This window comes from Eretmochelys imbricata, chromosome 3 (assembly GCF_965152235.1).
Source record: "Eretmochelys imbricata isolate rEreImb1 chromosome 3, rEreImb1.hap1, whole genome shotgun sequence".
NCBI lineage: Eukaryota > Metazoa > Chordata > Testudines > Cheloniidae > Eretmochelys > Eretmochelys imbricata.
The window spans coordinates 134,232,908-134,250,393 of NC_135574.1; the positions used below are offsets into that span (position 1 = coordinate 134,232,908).

A 17,486-nucleotide genomic window follows, 5' to 3' on the forward strand; every position below is an offset into this window, starting at 1 on the left:
TGACAGTTGTTTTTGTTTCTCCCTGATGAAAAGCCACACCCTTTGTTGATTTTAATTCTCTATAAGCCAATCCTGTAAGCCATGTCATCAGTCGCCCCTCCCTCTGTCAGAGCAACAGCAGACAATCATTCCACGCCTTTTTTCTGTGACGATGCCATACCATGGCAGCATGGAGTCTGCTCAGCTCACTTTGGCAATTAGGAGCATGTTAAACACCACATGCATTATCCAGCAGTATATGCAGCACCAGAACCTGGCAAAGCAAAACCGGGCGAGTAGGTGACGTCAGCGCAGTGACAAGAGTGATGAAGACATGGACAGACTTCTCTCAAAGCATGGGCCCTGGCAATGCAGGCCTCGTGTTGCTAACGGGGTAGGTTCATGTGGTGGAACGCCAATTCTGGGCCCGGGAAACAAGCACAGACTGGTGGGACTGCATAGTGTTGCAGGTCTGGGACGATTCCCAGTGGCTGCAAAACTTTCACATGCGTAAGGGCACCTTCATGGAACTTTGTGACTTGCTTTCCCCCGCCCTGAGGCACATGAATATCAAGATGAGAGCAGCCCTCACAGTTGAGAAGCAAGTGCCAATAGCCCTGTGGAAGCTTGCAATGCCAGACAGCTACCAGTCAGTTGGGAATCAATTTGGAGTGGGCAAATCTACTGTAGGGGCTGCTGTGATGCAAGTAGCCAGCGCTATCACTGAGCTGCTGATATCAAGGGTAGTGACTCTGGGAAATGTGCAGGTCATAGTGGATGGCTTTGCTGCAATGGGATTCCCTAACTGTGGTGGGGCCATACATGGAACCCATATCCCTATCTTAGCACTGGAGCACGAGGCCAGTGAGTACATAAACCGCAAGGGGTACTTTTCAATGGTGCTGCAAGCACTGGTGGATCACAAGGGACATTTCACCAACATCAATATGGGATGGCCGGGAAAGGTACATGAAGCTCACATCTTCAGGAACTATAGTCTGTTTCAAAAGCTGCAGGAAGGGACTTTATTCCAGTTCAGAAGATAACCGTTGGGGATGTTGAAATGCCTATAGTTATCCTTGGGGACCCAGCCTACCCCTTAATGCCTTGGCTCATGAAGCCGTACACAGGTAGCCTGGACAGTAGTCAGGAGCTGTTCAACTACAGACTGAGCAAGTGTAGAATGTGCATTTGGACCTTTAAAAGCATGCTGGCGCAGTTTACTGACTTTTAGACCCCAGCAAAACCAATATTCCTATTGTTATTACTGCTTGCTGTGCACTCCACAATATCTGTGAGAGTAAGGGGGAGGCGTTTATGGCGGGGTGGGAGGTTGAGGCAAATCGCCTGGCTGCTGGTTATGTGCAGCCAGACACCAGGGCGGTTAGAAGAGCACAGGAGGGCGCGGTGCACCTCCAGAGAAGCTTTGAAAACCAGTTTCATGACTGGCCTGGCTACTGTGTGAAAGTTCTGTTTGTTTCTCATTGATTGAACCTCCCCTCCCCCCCCCCCCCCGGTTCACTCTACTTCCCTGTAAACTAACCACCCTCCCCTCATCCCTTCGATCACCGCTTGCAGAGGCAATAGTCGTTGCTTCACATTCATGCATTCTTTATTAATTCATCACACAAATAGGGGGATAACTGCCAAGGTAACCCGGGAGGGGTGGTGGAGGAGGGAAGAACAAGGCCACACAGCACTTTAGAACTTATTGAATGCCAGCCTTCTGTTGCTTGGACAATCCTCTGGGGAGAGTAACTGGGTGGCCAGAGGAGGCCACCCCACCCCCGCCACCCCGTTCTTGGGTGTCTGGGTGAGGAGGCTATGGAACTTGGGGAGGAGGGTGGTTGGTTACACAGGAGCTGTAGCAGTGGCCTGTGCTTCTGCTGCCTTTCCTGCAGCTCAACCATACGCTGGAGCGTATTAGTTTGATCCTCCAGCAGCCTCAGCATTGAATCCTGCCTCCTCTCATCACACTGCCACCACCTATCAGCTTCAGCCCTCTCTTCAGCCCGCCACCTCTTCTGGTAATTTTGTGCTTTCCTGCACTCTGACATTGTCTGCCTCCACGCATTAGTCTGTGCTCTGTCAGTGTGGGAGGACAGCATGAGGTCAGAGAACATTTCATCGCAAATGCGGTTTTTTCACCTTCTAATCTTCGCTAGCCTCTGGGAAGGAGAAGATCTTGTGATCCTTGAAATACATGCAGCTGGTGGAAGAAAAGAAAAGGGACAGTGGTATTTAAAACACATTTTATAGAACAATGGGTACACTCTTCCACAGTAAACCTTGCTGTTAACATTAAATATATGGCACGTGCTTTTGTTACAAGGTCACATTTTGCCGCCCCCCACCATGTGGCTAACTCCTCACCCCTCCCTATGGCTAACAATGGGGAACATTTCTGTTCAGCCACAGGCAAACAGCCCAGCAGGAACGGGCATCTCTGAATGTCGGCTTAAGAAAAGCACCCTATTTCAACCAGGTGACCATGAATGATACTACTCTTCTGAGGATAACACAGGGAGATAAAGAACGGATGTTGTTTGAACGGCAGCAAACATACACTGCAATGCTTTGTTCTGCAGTGATTCCCGACTATGTGTTACTGGCCTGGCATGGTAAAGTGTCCTACCATGGTGGATGGAATAAGGCTACCCTCCCAAGAAACCTTTTGCAAAGGCTTTGGGAGTACATCTAGGAGAGCTTTACAGAGATGTCCCTGGAGGATTTCTGCTCCATCCCCAGACACATTAACAGACTTTTCCAGTAGCTGTACTGATCGTGAATGCCAGGGCAAATTAATCATTAAACCCGCTTGCTTTTAAACCATGTATACTATTTAAAAAGGTACTCACCAGAAGTCCCTTCTCCACCTGGTGGGTCCGGGAGGCAGCCTTGGGTGGGTTCGGGGGGTACTGGCTCCAGGTCCAGGGTGAGAAACAGTTCCTGACTGGTGGGAAAACCGGTTTCTCCGCTTCCTTGCTGTGAGCTATCTACAACCTCATCATCATAATCTTCCTTGTCCCCAAAACCTGCTTCCGTGTTGCCTCCATCTCCATTGAAGGAGTCAAACAACACGGTTGGGGTAGTGGTGGCTGAACCCCCTAAAATGGCATGCAGCTCATCATAGAAGCAGAATGTTTGGGACTCTGACTCGGAGCGGCCGTTTGCCTCTCTAGTTTTCTAGTAGGCTTGCCTCAGCTCCTTAAGTTTCACGTGGCAGTGTTTGGGTACCTGTTATGGCCTCTGTCCTTCATGCCCTGGGAGATTTTGACAAATGTTTGGCATTTCGAAAACTGGAATGTGGCTCTGCTAGCACGGATTCCTCTCCCCATACAGCGATCAGATCCCGTACCTCCCGTTCGGTCCATGCTGGAGCTCTTTTGCAATTCTGGGATTCCTCTGCTGATGAGCTCTGCATGGTCACCTCTGCTGATGAGCTCTGCACTCACCTGCAGCTTGCCATGCTGGCCAAACAGGAAATGAAATTCAAAAGTTCGTGGGCCTTTTCCTCTCTACCTGGCCAGTGCATCTGAGTTGAGAGTGCTGTCCAGAGCGGTCACAATGGAGCACTCTGGGATAGCTCCCGGTGGCCAATACCATCTAATTGTGTCCACAGTACCCCAAATTCGACCCAGCAAGGCCGATTTCCACGCTAATCCCCTTGTCAGGAGTGGAGTAAAGAAATACATTTTAAGAGCCCTTTAAGTCGGGGAAAAAAGGGCTTCGTCGTGTGGACGGGTGCAGGGTTAAATTGATTTAACGCTGCTAAAGTCAACCTTAACTCCTAGTGTAGACCAGGGCTTAGTGTTTTTTGGGAGAGATTTCCAGAACACGGGATCAGTGCCTACAAATAGTTTTATAAACTTTTGAAAATATTTTCCCTTCTGTTCAAAATGTGTATTAAGGATCTCTTTGGTATTGGCTCTGTCAGACTATTTCTGCTGCCTTGTTGCTCACCTTTCTGGTGCCAACAAACTAGTTAGCGGATTTCCAGTGCGATGCAGAAACGGAAATAAGTCAAACTCCACTTTTGTTGTCCTGGCTGGAATACAGGCTGCTATGATGGCAGTTAGCCGGGGGAAAAAATAAGACCTGGTATATTGTGGGAGGACCAGCTGCAAATGAAGGGGATGATCAATAAATAAAACATGAGATCAGTGCACTAGCACAGTGGTTCTCCAAGCCGGTCCGCCGCTTGTTCAGGGAAAGCCCCTGGCGCGCCGGACCAGTTTGTTTACCTGCCATGTCCTCAGGTTTGGCCGATCGCGGCTCCCTGCAGCGATGAACCGCAGCCGGTGGGAGCCGCGATCGGCTAAACCTGCAGACACAGCAGGTAAACAAACTGGCGCTCCAGGGGCTTTCCCTGAACAAGCGGCGGACTGGCTTTGAGAACCACTGCACTAGCAGATAAGGTGTTTTGATAGTTAAATGATTGGTCTGACTCTGAAACCTTGTTTTATAACTTGTTACATACCCAAAGAAGTCCTTAATGTTGATTAAATTTAGGTTTATAATATTTGTCAGTTGCTGTCAGATTTATATAAGCTACAGACTTGCAGTCTGGCCTTCATCCACCATGATCAACTATAAACCATTTTACCAGTTTAATTACAGCAATGTCTAAGTATAACTTACTGTAACTGATAGCAATATGTAGTGTAGCATTGTTTCTAGATAGCACCATGAGAGTTTAACGTGAGGCCACTGATATAACTAAGCAAGATGCTGTTTGTTCTATACGTTATGGAAGCAGTCCTCCTCTTCCTATTTCCTGCAGTACTTAGGCTATTATAATCTGCCCTCTTAAGTTAAAACTCATTGGGGACATTGTTACTGATCAACGTTGTTATTGAACCAATATTTCTAACAATTACCAGCCACCACTATAAGAACAAGAGGCATGGAATTGTACTGGTATTTGACTTTTTGTCTATTCGATGTCATGAAATTGCCTTCCTCAATATTTAAACCTTTTTTACAGGTAAGCAAGTGAGAACCAAACTGTCACAGGCCTTTAATCACTGGCTGAATGTTCCAGAAGATAAAATACAGGTACCAGTTTCTTTCTCTGTATTGCTTAAAAAAGGAGGTATTTTTAAAACTAGAAGAGATAGAGATGATGGATACCGTTAGTTTAGATAGTATTGAATACTGATGAATCCCAAACACTTCCATTTATTTTTTGCTGAAGGTGGCTTGACTTGTTGGAAAGCAGTTTGCTATGGCTTGCAGCCTTATGAATTTAATGTTAATAAAAAGGAAAACATCTGCTTATTAACATTACACAAAATGTTACACACAAAAAAGTAACCCCTTGGTGTCTGGCTGTGTGCCCCCGCCATGTGAGTCTGTCAAGTCAAACATTCTCTTCAGAAATCTAGTCTGCAGTGCATTTTTTCTAAATTAACTAAATCTAAGGTATAAAAGCTTCTCACCAAATATCTGACTAGATCAATTCTCCAACTCTTACTTCTGACAGTCTTATCCAGCCAGTCCCTACGTTGATTTCATTAGTGACCATACTTCTGTACCTCAATGTTGAGGTTCTTGTTAGGTCTGTCGAGATTAAAAAAATTAATCGCACCATTAAGCAATAATACAGTACCATTTATTTAAATATTTTGGATGTTTTCTACATTTTCAAATATACTGATTTCAATTACAACATAGAATACAAAGTGTACAGTGCTCACTTTATATTTTTATTACAAATATTTGCACTGTAATACTATTTATTTTATTTTTCAATTCACCTAATACTAGTATTCAAAAATAAAACAGTCCTACTTCTTGTTCAGCCAGTTGTTCAAACAAACAAGTTTGTTTACATTTACAGGAGATAACGCTGCCCACTACTTGTTTAGTGACACCTGAAAGTGAGAACAGGCATTCGTATGTCACTGTTGTGGCCCGGGCCGCAAGATATTTGTGTCATATGTGGTAAAGATTCATGCTTTGACCACCATTCTGAGGACATGCATCCATGCTGATGACTGTTTCTGCTTTATAACAATCCAACGCAGTGCGGACCGAAGCATGTTCATTTTCATCATCTGAGTCAGATGCCACTGGCAGAAGGTTGATTTTTTTTTTTTTTTTGGTGGTTCGCGTTCTGTAGTTTCCTCATCAGAGTGTTGTTCTTCTAAGACTTCTGAAAGCAAGCTCCACACCTTGTCCCTCTCAGATTTTGAAAGGCACTTAAGATTCTTAAACTTTGGGTCGAGTGCTGTAGCTATCTTTAGAAATCTCACATTGGTACCTTCTTTGCATTTTATCAAATTTGCAGTGAAAGCGTTCTTAAATGAACATGTGCTGGGTCATCATCCGAGACTGCCATAATACAAAATATATGGCAGAATGCAGGTAAAACAAAGCAGGCGACATATAATTCTCCCCAAAGGAGTTCAGTCACAAGTTTAATTAACACATTTTTTTTAATGTGCATCAGTATGGAAGCATCCTCTGGATGGTGGCTGAAGCATGAAGGAGCATACAAATGTTTAGCATATCTGGCACGTAAATACTGTACCTTGCAATGCTGGCTACAAAAGTGCCCTGCAAAAGCCTGTTCTCGCTTTCAGGTGACATTGTAAATAAGAAATGGGTAGCATTATCTCCCGTAAATGTAAACAAACTTGTTTGTCTTAGCAATTGGCTGAATGAGTAGTAGGACTGAGTGGACTTCTAGGCTCTAAAGTTTTGCATGGGTTTTGTTTTTGAGTGCAATTATCTAACCAAAAAAACCTACATTTGTAAATTGCACTACAGTACTTGTATGAGGTGAATTGAAAAATAGTATTTCTTTTATCGTTTTTACTGTGCAAATATTTGTAATAAAAAATAATATACAGTGAGCACTGTACACTTTGTATTCTGTGTTATAACTGAAAACATATTTGAAAATGTGGAAAACATCCAAGAATATTTAAATAAATGGTATTCTGTTTAATCGCGAGATTAATTTTTTTAATCACTTGACAGCCATAGTCCCTTCATATTCTTTTTTGGGAGATATACATAGGTCTTTTGTACACGTGCCTTTCACAAAAGCAATGATGATGCAATTTCCTTCATCAAATAAGAAATGTGATAAGCTGGTAGCACAAGAGTAATGTTTCACTTAGAAAGGCAATGGAGAAAACCATGAATAAGAACTTAAGAATGGTCAGACCAATGGTCCATCTAGCACAGTATCCTGTGTTCCGACAGTGGCCAATGCCAGATGCCCAAGAGGGAATGAACAGAACAAGTAATCATCAAGTGATCCATCCCTTGTCGCCCATTCCCAGCATCTGGGCCAAAGAGTCTAGGGACGCTTCAGAGCATGGTTTTGCATCCCTACCCATCCTGGTTAATAGCCACTGGTGGACCTATCCTCCATGAACTTATCTAATTCTTTTTTGAGCCCTGTTAGAGTCTTGGCCTTCGCAACATCCTCTGACAATGAGTTCCACAGGTTGACTGTGCACTGTGTGAAGAAATACTACCTTTTGTTTTAAACCTGCTGCCTGTTAATTTCATTCGAAGACCCCTAGTTCTTGTGTTGTGAGAAGGAGTAAATAACATTTCCTTATTTACTTTCTCCACACCAGTCATGATTTTATAGACCTCTATCATATCCCCCCTTATTCATCTCTTTCCCAAGCTGAAAAGTCCCAATCTTATAAATCTCTCATCATATTGAAGCTGTTCTTATACACCTAATCATTTTTGTTCTCCTTTTCTGTACCTTTTCCAATTCCAATGTATCTTTTTTGAGATGGGGCAACCAGGTTTGCATGCAGTATTCAAGATGTGGGCATACCATGCATTTATATAGAAGCATTATGATATTTTCTGTCTTATTATCTATCCCTTTCCTAATGATTCCCAACATTCTGTTTGCTTTTTTGACTGCTGCTGCACACTGAATGGATGTTTTCAGACAACTATCCACAATTACTCCAAAATCTTTCTTGAGGGGTAACAGCTAATTTAGACCCCATCATTTTATATGTACAGATGGGATTTTTTCCCCCCAATGTGCACTACTTTGTATTTATCAACACTGAATTTCATCTGCCATTTTGTTGCCCAGTCATGGCAACTCATGAGACTTTTGCTCTCTGAGTAATGACAAGTTTCTTCTTTGACTACATTTCGGTAACTTGGGAGGAGAAAATAGTATTTCATAGGACAAGCAATTAGAAACCAGTTGGGCTTAACTTTCTGGTGCCCCTCTAACTGCCAGAGCAAGAAAACTGGCAGAAAACAGCAGCCTGTATCAAGAGGCTAGACAACATCTGACGAAGGCCTTTGTCCTTGGCTTGAAATAAATCATCACTGGAGGAAGAATAAAAGAGTAAACATTGCAAGCCACATGATACCATTGCTTGGAATGGAGAAAAGAGTAAAAAAACAAAACCACATCACCAAAACACTACTGTTATTAATGCTAAAGCCACAATTCTTCCCACACTAAACTGTGCAAGTCTCTAAGATTTTAGAACCGCAGTCCTTACCTGCTTTTAACTTCTTGTCCCAGCTTCAAATTGAAATTGTTCAATGACTGAGTAATAGTATGTGGCACTACTAACTGGGAGAATCATGATTCAGACTCGTATTTCAAACAAATGGACAGTATCACAGAGCTATTCTGCAGAAATGGTAAATTCATCCATATGACAGGTCAGACACTGTGGGAAAGACATACACTGTACTAGACAAGTCATGGATTCCAAGGAGAGAAGGGACCATTGCAATCATCTCATCTGACCATCTGTATAACAGAACTTCCTCAAAATAATTCCTAGAGCAGATCTTTTAGAAAAAAACATCCAATCTTGATTTTAAAATGGTCAGTGATGGAGAATCCACCATGACCCTTAGTAAATTGTTCCAATGGCTAATTACCCTCAGTAAAAAAATGTACACCTTATTTTCAGTCTGAATTAGTCTAGCTTCAACTTCCAGCCATTGGGTTGTGTTTGTTTCTCTGCTAGACTGAAGAGTCCATTATTAAATATTCCCCATGTCAATTCTTATAGACTAATCATGTCACCCCTTAACCTTCCCTTTGTTAAGCTACTTAGATTCAGCTCTTTGAGTCTATCACAGGCATAGTTTTTAATCCTTTAATCATTCTCATGGCTGTTCCTGAACCCCCTCCAATTCCTCAACATCCTACTTGAATTGTAGGCACCAGAACTGGACACAGTATAGCAGCAGTAGTTGCACCAGTGCCAAACAGAAGTAAAATAACTTCTCTACTCATAATCAAAAGTTCCGTTTGTGCATCCAAGCATCCCTTTAGCTTTTTTGGCCACAGCACCACACTAGGAGCTTATATATTCAGCTGATTATCTACCATGACCCCTAATCTTTTTCAAAGTCACTACTTCCAAGGATAGAGGCCCCCATCATGTAAGTATAGCCTACATCCTTTGTTCTTAGATGTACACATTTACATTTAGCTGTATTAAAACGCATATTATTTGCTTGTACCCAGTTTACCAGGCAATCCAGACCGCTCGAATCAGTGACCTGTCCTGTCAGTATATTTGAAAATTTAGGAAAAACATCCAAAATATTTAATAAATTTCTATTGGTATTTTATTGTTTAGCAGTGTGACTAAAACTGCGATTTATCACAATTTTTTTATTGCCTTTTTTTTTTTAGTTAATCACGTGAGTTAACTGCGATTAATAGACAGTCCTAGTTCCTATGCAGTGTGTGGATAAAGAAATCTGTTTCTGGTTTTTCTGAGGGTGGTATTTTAGGGACAGAATGAAGTTTGGTTGGGTGACCTGAACTTTATGTATTTGCCTACCTTCAGATGTGCTGTTTCTGTAGTGTAATCTTTATTTTGTGATTTCCATTTTCTTGTGTTAATATAAAGCATGGCAGTATTCTTGTTTGCTGAAACAATATTTGTTTCCATTCAAAGTTAGCAATTTAAAAGTCCTATCAACATCCTTGGATTTTAAATGTTTAACTTAGTGATTGTTTCTGTAGGCCCCTCAAGCAGTGCAGGGATTCCAGTGAAGTGTTGAAGCAATGCAGGAATAGGCCACATTCCTTCTGAGCCAACCTTTCTTCCATATGGCTTCCTTTTCCCGTTTCCCAATACTACTTGTGCCCAGGTGGCTTCATCGCATTCATTCACTCCAAACCCACATACACTCTATCTAGTTCCCTGTCAGCTACTCTTCTCCACCCTTCATGAGCATCTGCCCATGGGCGATCCATGTTTTGAAAAGTACATTAAAATGTATAACTTTCAAATGTGTAGTATACTCTTTGGGCACATAGACATAGACTTTTTTTATTATTGAGAGAACATCCTGAAATGTTGTCACAATACCTGCAGATATCATCTTAAAATTTAGGGAAGGCTAAGACTCCTTAGTAGAATGTGGTTCACAGAAACTTCAGAGAGATCTAGCCCAAAAACGTAATGAACAGCAATGTATGAGTGAAATAAAACTACAACACAAACTTCTGAGTGATTTTCTTATTTTTTTTGGGTGTACCAAACTTTCCAGAGATTCTATAGTGGGATTATACAGTACATGAAATATCAGGGAGTTGGGTTTTTGTTTTTTTGTGTTTGTTTTTAATTTAAGGGGTAGATTTGAAAATCCTGCTTAGAATGGAAAGCTGGCTTCAGCCTTAGCTTGGAGCAGCTGCCACCTCTCTGTAATTCATTGTGACTCTAACTGCATGAAGCCTTGTAATATGGGGCAGTCCGCAGCATTCAGCTCTTTCTATTAATCCAGTGGTTCTCAGACTTTTGTACTGGTGACCCTTTCACATACCAAGCCTCTGAGTGCAATGGACCCCCCCCCCATGAAAAACACTTTTAATATATTTAACAGCATTATAAATGCTGAAGGCAAAGTGGGGTTTGGGGTGGAGGCTGACAGCTCGCGACCCCCCCTACATAATAACCTCATGACCCTCTAAGGGGTCCCGACCCCCAGTTTGAGAACCCCTGTATTAAGCATTTTTCTTTTGGCTCCAGTAAGGGATCCTACAAGGCTAACTTCTCAGAGCACTGCAGTCTTCAATCTCCTGACTGTTTACCTCTTCCCTAACTTAGCTATCACTTTTAAGCCACTGACAATCAAATTACATCTTCTGACACCTTTTTGTTCTTCACTGGCACCACACTGGCTGTCTTGACCAAATACACTTGTGGATTCATTTAATTGCTTCACCAATCAGCTAAATGTCCGAATCACTTCTGATCAAAAGTGGCACAGTCAAACAACTGTTCCCTTACTTAAAGTTTGGACAGAAAATATCATCCTTTTTCATGAATGCTGCATCTTGCATCTCCAAGTCAACCTATCACCCACCACCTTTGCCCCATTGCTTGTGAATGCTACTACACTAGCTCCACCGGTTAGGATGGATGAACATTTCTATTAGTCTCTTCTAGACTATTGCCATTTCTCTCCTCTAGGGCTTCCCCAAGTCCTAGTTGTCTGATTTCAGAATATGCAAAATTATGTTCTTCTCTTTTTCTTTCTAGTACAAAGAAACACTTCCACACTACCCAATCCTGTCAATTCCACTGTCTCCTTATTTATGCGAGGATCCAGTTGAAAGCTGCTGCTGCTTATTTTTTTAAACACCTTCCATGGTGTTCATAGTTCAACTCCAGAAGAAATCAGATCATATAGCCCGAGTTCCTGTATATTATAGGCCACCAACACCATCCAGACATCCACACATCTAAACTCAACAACTGAAATTAGACCAAAGTGTTACAACTCTCAGGAGACTGTTACTATGTTCATAGGAAGAGGATAGGAGAGACTGAGATGTACTAATGCCTAAGCCCCATGCAATGGCAGGGAATTAAGTGAAAGATACCGAGTTGATCCTCACAGATTACCTATGCCCAAGATGTAGAGACTAAAACCCTCCAGGGTCACTGCCAGTCTGATATGGGGGACAATTCCTTCCCAACCCCACATATGGTGATCAGATTCTGAGCATGTGAGCATGAACCTGAGAGAATTCTCAATACTATCTCAGACCACTGGCCCACCCTGCTCTGTGTCCTATCTCCAGCTGGAGCCATCTGATGCTTCAGAGGAAGGAGATCCAAAAAATGCATTTCGGCAAGGGAGAGAATATCCCTTCCTGACCCCTGCAAGTGACCAGCTGAAGCCCTGAAGCATGAGATTTAGGAACATAAGAGACACAAACTGGAAGGGGAGCCCAGGATGGCTGAGCCCTGCGCCCGCCCCCCCCCCCCCCCCCAAACATCCATGTTATACAGTCTCACTCATAGAGCTTGACAAGCTCTTTCTTAAAACTAATTAGGTTGTTTGCCCCCACAGTCCTATTGGGAAGCCATTCCAGAAACTTAACTATTCTGATGGTTAAAAACCTTATAATTTCCAGCCTAAATTTATTAATGGTCAGTTTATATCCAATTGTCCTTGTGGCACTATTGTTGTTTAGCTTAAATAGCTCTTCATCTTCCCTGGTTTTTACCTCCTGATCTATTTATAGAGAGCAATTCTTCTCTCTTCTTGGCCTTCATTTTGCTAGACTAAACAAGCCAACTGCTTAGTCTTCTCTCATAAAATAGTTGTTCCATCTTACCTTGCAGGCCACGCCCCCATCTAATGTACTCTGATTTCATACAGTCTCAATGCTAGCTGGTGTCTTTTCTCTATAGTTTCTGCCATTATAAACTTGCTTTCCCACTGACTGTTCATCTGCTTCCAAACATCTCATGTTGGAACCACACTTCTCCCTTGCCTGCCTAAAGAGGAGATGGCAATGAGTTGTACTGAGGGGTGAATTATCGTTTTGGAGGGAGGTTACTAGTGGGAGTTCCTCAGGGATTTGTTCCAAGACCAATCCAGTTCAATATTTTTCGGAGTACCTTGGCACAAAAGGTAGGAGTGTACTAACGAAACTTGCTGATACAAAGTTGGGAGGCCTCATCAGTATGAAAGAGAATCAGAATGTTATACAGGAAAATCTGGATGACCTTGAAGACTGGAGTGACAGAAATGGGATGAAATTCAATAGTACAAAAATGTAGGTCATGAATTTAAGATCTAATTTCTGCTACAGTCTGGACCCACATCAGTTGAAAACAGAGGAGGACAGACCTGGATATGTTGGTCGATCTCATGATGACAGTGAGCTACCAGTGTGATGTGGCTGCAAAAAAAACAACAACAAAAAACCAAGGCAAATGCGATCCTAGGTTGTATTGAGGAAGGCATTTCTAGTAGAGAAAAGTATTGATGCCATTGTACGCGGCATTGGTAAGATTTAATTTGGAATACTGTGTACAGTTCTGGTCACTCATGTTCAAGAAGCCCTTTTGCATGAAAATTAGTTTAATAACGGAGCTCTAGGGAGCCCCTCTCAACAGAGGGAGGAGGTGGACCAACTAAAAATAAGCAAAATACTAGTTAATGCTGTGCAAATGCAAAATATTCCACAAATTTAGAACTTATTTTACAATGTAAGACTTTTCTCTTCTTGTATTATTAGGTTATTATTGAAGTGACAGAGATGTTGCACAATGCCAGCTTACTCATAGATGACATTGAAGATAACTCAAAGCTACGACGGGGCTTTCCAGTGGCTCATAGCATCTATGGAATTCCGTCTGTAATAAATTCTGCTAATTATGTGTATTTCCTTGGCCTACAGAAGGTTTTAACACTTGATCACCCAGATGCTGTGAAAGTGTTCACTCGTCAGCTGCTGGAACTCCATCAGGGCCAGGGTTTGGATATTTACTGGAGAGATACATACACCTGTCCTACAGAAGCAGAGTATAAAGCCATGGTGCTACAAAAGACAGGTGGTCTCTTTGGATTAGCTGTGGGCCTCATGCAGCTCTTTTCCCATTATAAAAGAGACTTAAAACCACTCCTTAATACACTTGGGCTCTTCTTCCAAATACGAGACGACTATGCTAATTTACACTCCAAAGAATATAGTGAGAACAAGAGTTTTTGTGAAGATTTAACTGAGGGAAAGTTCTCATTCCCAACTATTCATGCTATTTGGTCCAGACCTGAAAGCACTCAGGTGCAGAATATTTTGCGTCAAAGGACAGAAAATGTAGACATCAAAAAATACTGCGTACATTACCTTGAGAATGTAGGTTCCTTTGAGTACACTCGACAAACGCTGAAAAAGCTTGAATCTGAAGCATATAAACAGATTGAGTCACTTGGGGGAAACCCTGAACTTGTAGCACTAGTTGAACACTTAAGCAAAATGTTCAAAGAAAATGAAAATTAAATAATAATTGACTTGACTTGTTCTTTGGGGAGGGAAACTTTAAAACCAGCATGTATTAACTAGACTTTCTTACTAAATCCATGTAAAGAAAAGTGTAGAAATGATGCTTATTTAAAATTACTTATTACTGCTACATTATAGAAACTGCTATATTAGACATCATGTAAGTAGTAATTGAAAGGTATTTGTATACATCACAAATTATCTCTGCAGCTCTAATTACAACTGCTTACAAAATATTGCATAAAGAAATAAAACTTGCATAGATCTGTTAAAGGTAAAATTGTTAATTTTAGTTTTTCATGTGAATCTTTCAGTTGTAATCTCCACGGCATAGTCAGTAGTATTTATTTTAGCTGTAGCGTTTGTGTCCTCTAAGAACATTGCAGGTTTTAATTTGAGATGGGTTTGACTAAATTTTCATATTAAAATTAATTTGCCCTATTTAGGAGCTTTTGTATTTTTAAACATGGAGATTTAGGTAACCCTTTTGCAATATATTCATTGTCCTTTTTAAAGTTAACAAAAATATGTTTTATTAAAGTGGAATGAAAGGAGAAGGAAGGCTCCACAAAGGTCAATGACTTTTTCTGTACAACAAACTAATCTAGATGTGTCACCACAGAGCCAGATGTGGGGAATGGTGGTATAATAGGCAAATCAGTGTTGCAAAATGGATTTGAAATAATGAGTTATTTTAATATGAATCATTCAGAGCAGTAGCTTGGCCAACAAGGGCACAGGCATTGTCAATTCAAGTGGAACTAACACTCTGGTCTGATATACCACTGTAGTCCCAATTCCTTGATAGTCTCCTTTAGGTAACTTAGTTAAGAGATTCCATCACAAGTACAAAGGAAGTAAATACTCCAGCAATTCTTAAGTATTAGAACAGACTAGTTTGGTTATATTAAATCAGATGATTTTCTGACTTAAAGGTATGTCAAACGTGCACCAATAGCCAAAGGCTTATATTAGATGTTAAAGCTGGCATGCAAGTTTAAAAAACACTTCATTGGTGACATTTTCAAAAAAAACACAGATTAACTGCAAATAGTAACACAGCAAATGGTCACCTAGTGTCTTTAGTTACCTCTGCTTCAGATATATTGCCAAAAATTCTCCTTGTTATTTAATGTCTTAAACTTTAAAAGTAATTGAGAAAATATGTATGCACACAATCCCATAGTTCTGATTTCAATTTCTGGGTGGCTCTAGGGTCACGTCTCCACTACAAACTTATGTCAACTCATGTTACGTCGGCATACTCCCACCACAATTAGTACATTGCTTGTGCATATGCATATTTGGCTCCTTGTGTCGGAGGTGCACATACTCACCAGGGGGCTTGTATCAATACAGAGTGTAATGTAGCTATACCACTGTCCAGTGCAATGTGTTTTGGGAAGTTTTGGCAATGAATGAGGGGGCTAAATTAAGTCATGCAAGGGTGACTAGGAGCATGGGGTCAACTTCACAGTTTGCAGTTGACTTGCTGTCTGCCATCTGACAGTAGCATGGAGCCTACATGGCTCAGCTCTGTTCTCATGAGCATTGCAAGCAGAGGGTACACAATCGTGGAATATTTGCAGAGCCACAAGAAGACCCAAATGAGTGGGGAACATGACGATTCCTTGGAGGACAGATTGCTATGGGACATAGTGAGAGCCAGTTCAAAGTTATTAGCATTCATGGAGCAGCTGCAGATGGCGGAGTGCTGTTTCTGGGCTCAAGATACAAGCACTAACTTGTGGGATCATAAGATTTGGGATCATGAGCAGTGGCTGCAGAACTTTCAGATGTGCAAGACCACATTCCCGGATCTGTGCCCTGAGCTCCCCCTAGCTCTCCAGTGCAAGGACACCAAAATGAGAACTGCACTGATGGTGGAAAAGTGAGTGGCAATTGCACTGTGAAACTTGTGATGCCAAATTGATTCCTGACTGATAGCAATTTGGAGTGAGGAAATCCATCATGGGGGTCCTTAATTGCCTCCTGCTCTGTAGGATGGAGACTCTAGGCAGTGCGCAGGACATGATGGATGGATTTTCAGCAGTGGGGTTCCCAAACTGCAGTGGAGTAATAGCATGCATATTCCTATTTTGGCACCAGAGCACTTTGCCACTGTACATCAGGAGAGGGGGCTACTTTTCTATGGTTATGGAAACATTGGTCGATCACTGGTTGGTTGACATCAGTGTGGGCTGGTCAGGGAAGGCGCATGATGCTCAGGGCTGTTCAGAAAGCTACAAGAAGTCACTCTTCTGACCAGTGGATTAGCACTGGGAACATTCAAATGCCAATATTGATCATTGGTGACCCAGCCTACCCCTGGCTCATGGAGCCATACAACAGCCACCTCAACAGCACCAAGGAACAGTTCAGCTATTGGCTCAGCAAGTGCAGAATGACAGTTGAATGTGCTTTTGGCTATTTGAAGGGTTGCTAACATTGTTTACTTGCAAGATGGGACCTTGGTGAGAAAAATATCCCAATGATTATAGTTATTTGCTGTGTCCTGCATGCTATGTGTGAAGAGATGAGGAAAAGTTTCTGCCAGGGTGGAGGGCAGATGGGCTAGATACAGGGGTCCTTAGAAGAGCTCAACTTAGCTATATGGCTCAGAGCCTTTGCAAGGCCATTTTAACAATGAGCCAGCTTTTTGTAGTGTTCTCTACCTGGCCATGTTTTTTGGTGGCCTCGTAGGAGTCATGTGGTGATTGCTGTATGTCAGTGCACCTATTAATTTTGTTTGTAAATGATCCTATGAGTTGTGTGACGCTATGCAATAACAGCTAATTGATCAGAACTGCTGATCCCTCAGCAGCACATGCCTTGAATTAATAAAGATGAATTATGTTCCAAATAATAAATTGTATTATGTAACAATCAGTGCAAGAAATGGGCAATTTTAAAACAAATACATTAAAATATTAACCAAACTTAATACCTTAAGAGAACAGAACTTATGAAAGGGAAAGGATACTCATTTCTATTTCATTTACACATACACACGTTGCCATATGGAAGCCACAGTTCATATGAAGCTGTGGTTGTCTTTAATGGCCCCCAGGGAGCAGTGATAGGGGTGGTGCAGTGACCTCTGCTGTCATGTGAAAAGTTGGGGGCAGGGGGAGAATAGGGTGGTCCTGATTTGAGTTCTCATTGGGCTGTAGAGGGACGCAAGCCTAGGATTGTTGGACCTGCAAGTCCACCAGAGTTTACAGCA

The 17,486-nt window shown here is 42.0% G+C and overlaps 1 protein-coding gene across 6 annotated transcripts in view; it reads left to right on the top strand.

The window, feature by feature from the left end:
• GGPS1 (geranylgeranyl diphosphate synthase 1) overlaps positions 1-17,086 on the top strand; it is a 62,987-nt gene extending 45,901 nt beyond the window's left edge. For 5 of the 6 annotated variants that reach the window (XM_077813439.1, XM_077813440.1, XM_077813443.1 and 2 more), the window contains 2 exons: positions 4,967-5,037; positions 13,496-17,086. In XM_077813439.1, coding sequence (XP_077669565.1) covers positions 4,967-5,037; positions 13,496-14,257 — 833 coding nt within the window. In that variant the 3' untranslated portion in view covers positions 14,258-17,086. The remainder of the gene's footprint in view (positions 1-4,966; positions 5,038-13,495) is intronic. The other variant, XM_077813444.1, reaches the window with a different exon arrangement.
• The last annotated feature ends 400 nt before the right edge of the window (positions 17,087-17,486 follow it).